Source organism: Nannospalax galili, unplaced genomic scaffold (assembly GCF_000622305.1).
Source record: "Nannospalax galili isolate Female #2095 unplaced genomic scaffold, S.galili_v1.0 scaffold461, whole genome shotgun sequence".
Lineage (NCBI taxonomy): Eukaryota > Metazoa > Chordata > Mammalia > Rodentia > Spalacidae > Nannospalax > Nannospalax galili.
Window position 1 is genome coordinate 4,081,838 of NW_008349975.1, and position 9,200 is coordinate 4,091,037.

Below are 9,200 nucleotides of genomic sequence, written 5' to 3' on the forward strand. Positions count from 1 at the left end.
GTTAGGTAGATTACCATAATTCATATTATGATGGAATATATTTGTAATTGGTAATATCACCTATACAGAGCACTTTTAAATATTCCTTAAAGTTGCAAGTAAGGCTTTTATCCTAGAATATTACCTTTGAAACTTGCAGCCATGACTGCTCACTTAAATATATTTAGAGTGTTTTTTTTTCATTTTAACATATTATAATTAATTTCAGTATTATTCGAACAATTGATGGTAAAGTTCTACACAAGTACAAGCACCCCGCTGCAGTATTTGGTTGTGATTGGAGCCAAAACAACAAGTAAGTGATATTTTTCCTAAATAACGATTATATTTCATGGATTTTTACAAGAAGTGTTTATAGCTATTCCCTCAGATAATACCCATTGTCCTTGGCTAATATTCCCCTTATCTAGCAAATGAGGAGTCTTGCAATTGTTTGTTTGTTGTAGTTATTTTTATTTCATTGGCTTTCACATGATTTAAGAATACTGATTTCCTACAATCTAAATAGCTTTATAAGGTCTTAGGAAAGCATACTTCTAATTAATAAAATCTAATAAAAATGGAAACAAGTCTATTTACTCTAGCGGTGGCTTCTGCAATAGAAATGTGATTCCTTTTATAATCTAAGCATCTATGCAATGGCTTTATTCTGCCTTGGTTTCTAGCATCCTCACCCCGAGCTACAGCCTCTGTATTGCATCATTTCCCAAAATGTAAGACTTCAGTGGATAGAGTTGAAAGGCAAAGATTTGTTCGAGATCTACTTATCCTGTAAAAATCAGCTTATATTTAATAGTAAATCCAAGTAAAATCCCACTATAATTGGAACTTCAACTGACTGCATCTCTATGAATTTGGTTTAAATGCTCCCTTTGAGAGAATATAAATAATATCTTAAAGCAAGCTTTCTTTAGATATTGTCAAAAGCAGCATGACTTGTCTTATGCTTCTTTCTACTACACATGGAAAACAAACAAATATTAAAAACTTATGCTTTCTTTCAGAATCAAATCACATAGAATGTGCATTTTTTTCCCAGTAGATAAAGAATTTATAAGCACATTGTTAGGTAATGCATGGAATGATCTGAGGACCAGTCCATTCCTCCTCCACCACGTTTGTCATAGAGGCTAATCATCCTTGGCAGTAAACACTACCAAAGCAAGCCAGAGTCTTTGGTGTTTCCTCCCATGCCTTACCATCTCACAATTTCATTGCAGTCAATCACCAATGCTGATTGTTCTCTCCAGCTAGGTATCTTTTTCCAAATATCCCTGCATTGCCTTTTTTCTGCTGTTATGATAAAGCACCATGATCAAGGCCACTTATACAAGAAAGAGTTTATTTGGCTTACTGTTGCAGAGGGATAAGCCTCCATCACAGCAGGGAGGCAGGACAGGAGAGCTGAAAGCTGACTGCCTGTATCTTCAAGCAGGCACAGGAAAGAGAATGAGAAACTGGGAATGGGACATGGCTATGAATTTCTAAAGCCTGCCCCTAGTGGCATGCTTCCTCCAGTATGGCCACACTTCCTGGAGGTTCCTGACCCTTCCCAAACAGCACGGTCAAGTTCCCATTTAAACCATCGCTATCTCCCTTGTTTGGACTTTTATTTTGCTGGTACTGGATTCCTTCAGAGGCCTTCGAAAACTCACGCTCTTTATTACTATTTTCTCTTTTCTGATTCACCTTCTCTATGCTGCAATCAGAGTAAACATTTAAAAAACAGGGCTGGAGATATTGCTCATGATAGACTGCTTGCTTAGATTGTCTGAAGTCCTAGGTTTGGTTTAAAGAAACAACAGATCTGTGCACACCATTCTAAGTAAATCCCTGAATATTTTTCCATTGACTGTAGGATAAAAATACAACTTTTTATGAAGCATAAAGTAATATATTTAATTGAAGAAGACACGTTATTTTTGAACTTTCAGTGATAGCACCTTTTTAGTTGTAGATAAAATCCAGTCTTCTGGTTCTCCTTTGCCCTTTGCAACTGAAGTGAGCCCAGAAGATCCTCAGCAATTATCTCTCTAGGATATTCGTAGAAGTCAGTGTACATTTCTTTTTAAATTTTTGATTAGCATACACAGCATAGGTTTCGTCTTGATGTTGTCAAACAAATTTTAAAATGTTTCTGTTCTTCTCTCCCATTTTCTCTCCATCCTGTACTTTTAACTCCCCACCCCCAACATACCTCATTTTCCCTTTCATGCCACATCTGTCCTGTTGCCCCTCCAACTCCTCTTTGCCCTTGTTGTGGTCCTCTTTCGAGGTTGATAGTCTAGACCTACACTCACTCCAAATTATACACTTCATGGAAACTTCATAACCTGGGATCTGAACATGACAGAAAACATGATTTTCTCTTTCTGAGCCTTGGTTGCCTTGCTTAATGGAATACTTTCTAGACCATCCATACTAAGCTCTATAAAGAAGTCCCCGTCTACCCTGATTTCTGACTGTTCATGGCATGACACTCCTTGCTCCTTTTTTCAGTGCGTACAGGTACATCGGCTTTCCATTTCCAGGACTAACCAGATGACGTTCCCCTCAAGATTTCACTCATGTCACATCCCTTTATTTAATATTCTACTCATCATGAAAGCCCACTCACTCCACCTAATGTTGGTTGTAGATAGGCTTTACCTGGTTTTTAGGACAAAAACTAATATTAAATTTATTTTTTACTTATTCTTTGAAATTTTATGTATTTTGATTATGTCAACCACTCATTGACCCCTTTCAACTCACTCTAGGATTCTTTATCACATCTCTCTCCCAAATACATGTCCTCCTTTCTCTCTCTCTCTCTCTCTCTCTCTCTCTCTCTCTCTCTCTACCTACCTACCTATTTGATCCATTGGGTCCAGTTAGTGTAGCCCATATGGTCATGCATGTGAAGACATCTGCTGGGGCATGAGGCCCCACAACTGGCCACTCTCCTAATGAAAAGTGACTCTCCCTCCTGCAACAGCTGACATCTTTTCCTCAGCTACAGGTGGGACTTCAGAACCTCTTCTCTCCATGGTGGAAGTTTTTTTGTTGTTGTTGTTTTGTGAGACAGGGTATCCCTGTAACACTAGCTGGCCTGAAACTTAATATATACACACCAGGCTGACCTCAACCTCACAGAGATCAGCATTACTCCACCTCCAGAGTGTGAGATTAAAGGTGTATGTCACCTCACACATCTTCCATGCTGGAATTTTTAACTGGCTTGAATTTGCACAGGCCTTGTGCAGATGGTAGTGAATTGTTGTATGCAACAGGTAAGTCATATCCAAAGGAGAGCACTTCACAACACTTTTGCCCATCCTTTAGTTCTTACATACTTTTGGCCTCTCTATATTCCCTGAGTCATGCCAGGTGTTGATACAGGTGTACTGTCTACAGTTGAGCACTCACAGTTGCCTTTTTCTCAACACTTTGAACAGTAATTCATCTCTGCATTAACCACTATCCACAGCAGTCAGAAGCCTCCTGGACTAACGTTGAGAGCAGCACAAATATATGGCTGCAAACATAGATATTTTGAAAGCAGTTTGACATGACCATTTCACAAAGAAACATAAAGTTCTTCCCTAGAGCATATGACTTTCCTAGTCTTGAGTTTTGAGTTTACAGTACAGGCTTGTCATTCCCTCCTGTGGTGCACACTGCAAGTCCATTCAAAAGAGTGGTTTTTTACCCCATGAACAGCCTTGCACTATTGCACCAGTGAGCACATCTTGCCTGGTTGGTCCAGAACCGGATAGGATCATTGATGTCTTTCTCCCTCAGCAGCCTGCACAGCACCTTCCAGTACTATGAGAACTAGCCAGCAGGGAGAATTTGCTGGTCAGTTCAAGACTGAGTTATCTGTGTCCTGCACCCAAAGTGTGTCGTGTCTTCAGGATCTTACCATTTAGTTATGGTAGGCAACCAGGAGCAATGTCAATAGCCTGTAGAGTTTTGGATGCCTCTGTGGTCTCCTTGACTCATAAGGGAGGTAATGAATGCTTACCACTGGCATTTTCATTTAATAACTCAAGTCTTCTGGGAGCAGCATTGTTTACTAATATGGGTACTTCTGTTTAAACAACTTTAAAAATTATTATTTTTATTTTTTGTGTATGAGCATGTTGCCTGCATGTATGTAAGTACACCTGTGTTGTGCAATGCCTGTGGAGGTCAGAAGAGGGTGTCAGATCCCATGGAACTGGATTTATGGATGGTTGTTAGCCATCATGTGGATGCTGGAAATCAAACCTGGGGTCTCTGCAAGAGCAGCTAGTGCTGCTAACCACTAGCCATCTCTCCAGCCCCTTAAGCTACTTTTTAATAAAATAAAATATTTATTTTAATTAGTTTACAAACTAGTGGGATTTCATAATGCTTCTTCAAATATCCTTAGTTTTGGTTAACCCCCCACGCCCAATCCCCTTCCACTGATCCTTTAGCACTCAGTATCTCCTTCCTCCTTTCTTTCATATCAAATATGATTGACTGTTCCCTCATATATTTTTCCTTGGATTGTAAGGTCACAGTTTACCAAGCAGCTTCTTTCTGTGCACTTTGCTTTGGCTAAGCCTTTTTCTGGGCCCTCATTTTCACATTATCACTCTACTAATGACTTGAACATTCCTGTACCAAGTGTTTCCCCTTTCTACTTTCATTTCACCTATATTCTGCTATCTCCTCTCCCTAAATGTACCCCCCCTCCCTTGCAAAAAGTCCGTTTCTAGTTTCCTAGCTTCCACACATACTCCATGGTAAATATCTAAAACAGAAGATCCAAAGCTGGGACCCTCATATGGTAGAGACTATTTGTGGCATTTGTGTTTTGGGCTCTAGGTGACTTTATTCAATATATATTTCCAGTTCTACTCATTTACCTGCAAATCTCATTTTTGTTTACAACTGAGTAATATTTTATTGTGCATGTATCTATGCCACATTTTTATTGTCCACTTGTTGGTTGATGGACATCTAGATTAATTCCATTTCCTAGTTATAGTCGCAATGAACATTGATTTGCAAGCATGTCTGTAGTAATATATTGTCCTATCAGTATATACCCAGGAGTGGTATAACTAGGTCATATGGTAGATTTATTTATGCTTTTTTGGAACTTCTGGACTGACTTCTAAAGTGGCTTCACTAATTTGCACTCCGACCAACAGTAAATAAGAGTTCACCTCTTGCCACATCCACAGCATTTGTTGTCATTTTTATTTCTTATAATGGACATTCTGACTGGAGCGAGATGGAATTTTAATGTTGCTTTAATATGCATTTCCCTGATGGCAAAGGATGTTGAAACTTTTAAAAGTATTTACTAGTCATTTGTATTTCTTCTTTTGAGAATTTCCTATTCAGTTCTATTGCCCATCTTTTAATTTGTGTGTGTGTATGTGTAGTTTTTATACTTCTTTAAATATTCTAGACACCAATCCTCTGTCAAATTTATAGTTGGCAACATTTTCTCATCCTGCAGGCTGTTACTTGACTCAATTGGCTATTTTCTCTGTTGTACAGAAGCTTTTTAGTTTGTTGATCTTATTTCTTGAACCACAGGAGTCCTGTTTAGAAAGCTCTTATCTGGGCCTATAAGTTGAACTGTACTACCTACTTTTTCCTTGAGCAGTAACTGTATCTGGTGGCCCTGAATCCATTCAGAGTTGAGTTTTTTACAAGGTGAGAGATAAGGCTTTAATTTCAGTTATCTGGGTTTCTCAGCACCATCAATTGAAAATGCTATCTTTTAGCCAATGTATCTTTTTAGAGTCTTTGTTCAAGATTGGATAGTTGTCATTACATGGAGTTGTACATGGGTCCTCTATTCTATTCCACTGATCTACTTGTCTGGTTTTATGTTACTACCATGATGTTTTTATTGCTATGACATTGAAGTATAATTTGAAATCAGATATGGTAAATCCTCCTACCTAATTCTTCTTGTTCATGATTCCTTTGGCTATCCTTTTCTGCCTCTATATGAATTTTGAGATTGTGTTTTCTTTGTCTGTGAAGAAAGTTCCTGGTATTTTATTTTTTGCTGGGATTGCATGGAATCTATAGTTTGCTTTTTGTAGGGTATTCACAATATTGGTTTTTCTGATCCCTGAACATTGGAGGTCTTTCCATATACTGGTGTCCTCTTCAATTTCTTTCTTAAGTGTCTTAAAATTTCATTGTAATGTCTTTCATTTCCTTGGTTATGGTTATTTTCCTGTATTTTTATCTTCGTGTGTTTGGTTATTGTGAATAAGACTCATTTTGATTTCTTTGTCATGAGATTTATCATTGAAAGCTACTAATTTTCTGTGTTAATTTTGTTTCTGACCACTTTGATGAAAATATTTATGTTTTGGTGGAGCCTTGAGGGTCTCTTATACACAGAGTCACATCTGCAAAAGGAAAAACTTTGTCTCTTCCTATTCATGCTTCCTTCTTTTGTCATTTTGCTCTATCTAAGACTTCAGGCACATTGTTGAATAATAGTGGAGAGTGGAGAGAGTGGATACTCGTGCCTTGTTCCTAATCTTAGTGGGAACACTGACTTTTTCTCCATTTAGCATATTGGCTTTGCATGTTTGCTGTGTATAGTCATTGTGTTGAGATATGCTCCTTCCAATCCTAGCCTCTCCATGACATTTTCTCCCTCTCTCAACTGGCATTAATTGTCTGCAGCTCTTCATCTAGAGGTGCAACCCTGTAAAATTTTCCTCATCTGTATTGGCACCTCAACTGGTGCTGTCATGTAGTTTTTGTTTAGGAAACTATATTGCTGAGATTTCATGGGTGAAACTTCCCTGTAATGTCTGAAGACACTAGACAGCAGCAGGCATCTTGGTCCTCTGGCTCTAACAATAATTCTGTTACCTCTTGTGTGATAATCCCTGACCTTAGGTATAGGGTTTGAATGTTAGATATATTAATTAGAGTGAGGCATTCCATGGTCACTTATTCTCTGCACTTTGTCCAATTCTGACTCTGTAATTGTTTCTGTCTGTTGCAAAAAAGAGCTTCTTTGTTGAGGGTTGTGAGCTACACTTATCTTTGAGTTAAAGGATAAGTGCTTAGAATAAACCTAGAAATTGTATTGGTTTAAGGAAATGGCTGTAGCAGATTATCCTCTAAGACCTATGAGAAATTTTGCAAGTATGTTCATAAGGGAGGTTGGCCTGTTTCTCTCTCTCTCTCTCTCTCTCTCTCTCTCTCTCTCTCTCTTTTGTTGTATCCCATGTGGTTTTGGTATCAGGGTAATACTGGCTTCAGTATTTTTCCAGAAATCTACAAAGAAGTAACACTGATACTATTTAAATTACTCCACAAAATAGAAATGAAAGAAGGCATCCAAATTCTTTTTATGAAGCCAATATTGCCCTGATATCAAAACTACTTTTATTGAAAAATAACCTCAAAATTATGTCAATTCCTCCATAAAATCTGCCTCACTACACTTAATAAATTAAATTTTAATTGTGTAAATGGATAGAAATGGGCTGTTACCCTCATAATTGTGTTCAATCTTTTGATAGCAAGAAACGACATCATCTACAAAGTTCATACTCAAGAACTACTCAATGATGGGCTGTTACCCTCATAATTGTGTTCAATCTTTTGACACCAAGAAACGACATCATCTACAAAGTTCATACTCAAGAACTACTCAATCAAGTTACAAAAAACTTACAAAAATTCTCATATTTGAGGGTAAATTTAAGATTTTTGTATCGGGCTACATTGAAAGCTACCTTGGGTTTCATGGGGCTGATAGGCCACAAGTTGGACACAACTTTAAATGTAAACCCCACGAAGTCACTGTCATATGTTTAGTGTAATATTCTTAACAAATCACAGCCCTGTAGTATCTAATTTTTCCTTTTTAGAATGAAGAGACTGTTTTATTACGGTTACAGATGATGTACCTCAGTTAGACATTTTCTGTCAGGTGCATGACTGCTGTAAGTTTGGTTAGGAACCTTAATTTTTTCCAATCTTAGATTTGATCATTAGCTACAAGCAGCATTTTACTCTTACTATGTGAGAATGAATAAAAATAGTAAACGATCATATTACAGTCCAATGGGGTTCTTAGGTGCGTCTAGCAATTAAAGTTTCTCAAGCATTAAAAGCCACAAAAAGAGGACTGGAAAGCTGACTGTGACTCACTGTCTGCTGAGATAGAGCTGGTGTGTAACAAATTTTCCCAGCTCTCTTCTGGGGTGGGGGAATCATTGTTTATATGCATTCCATAAAAGAGAAAAGTAATAATGGTCTAGGGTGTATAATAATAATTTGCTGACCATCAAGTAAACAAGTTTCATCACTGATCACTGATACTTCTTATCTAAGAGTAAAGAAACTATCGCCAGTCAAAGAGGTGTGGTTGTACAGACCTTTAATCCCAGCACTCAGGAGGCAGAGGCAGGTGGCTCTCTGTGAGATTTAGGCCAGCCTGGTCTATATAAGCAGTTTCAGGCCAGCTAGGGCTACAAGGAGACCCTGTCTCAAAAAAAAAAAAAAAAAAAAAAGACAAAAAACCCCAGAAAACTTCATATTAGTGTAATTTCTATAAACAAGCAATTTCATAACTATGTATGACTCATATATATGAAGGAAAAATTTTGTCTTTAGAAATGAGAACTTTTACACATCTTAAAATTTATTAGCAGCAAGTACTTATCAAAACTGTCATATTTTAACCTTCCTTTGGTGACCTTTCAGAGACATGATAGCTACAGGCTGTGAAGACAAAAACGTGCGTGTCTATTACGTGGCCACAAGCTCTAATCAACCATTGAAAGTATTCAGTGGGCACACAGCAAGAGTGTTTCATGTTAAATGGTCTCCTCTGAGAGAAGGTGTTCTCTGCAGTGGTTCTGATGATGGGTATGTATTTTGATTTTTGAAACTGATAACTACAAATTTTGGCATGAAGAGATTGTTTTAGAAAAGAGTAACTTTATATGTAAGAGTTTTTGAAATCTTGTGTGTGTTTTGTATGCTTTATATTTTTTTTTGTCAGTTAACAGTCATCAGATATATTTAGTAGCACAATTTTTGGTATTCTTTTAAAATAACTCACTGGTTATGCCAATACATTTTTTGCCAATACACTTTTTTTTTAATTAAAAGAAGCATTTCATTACAACAGCATTAACCTATTCAATAACATTTTTCCAGAGCTAAGATACATCTCTTTCAAAATT

General features: G+C 37.3%; 1 protein-coding gene across 4 annotated transcripts in view; it reads left to right on the forward strand.

Moving 5' to 3' along the window:
• The window catches only part of Wdr17 (WD repeat domain 17), a 119,005-nt gene that overhangs the window by 65,399 nt on the left and 44,406 nt on the right, over positions 1-9,200 (forward strand). For all 4 annotated transcript variants that reach the window (XM_008847148.2, XM_008847151.3, XM_008847149.2 and 1 more), the window contains 2 exons: positions 209-295; positions 8,716-8,880. In XM_008847148.2, coding sequence (XP_008845370.1) covers positions 209-295; positions 8,716-8,880 — 252 coding nt within the window. The remainder of the gene's footprint in view (positions 1-208; positions 296-8,715; positions 8,881-9,200) is intronic.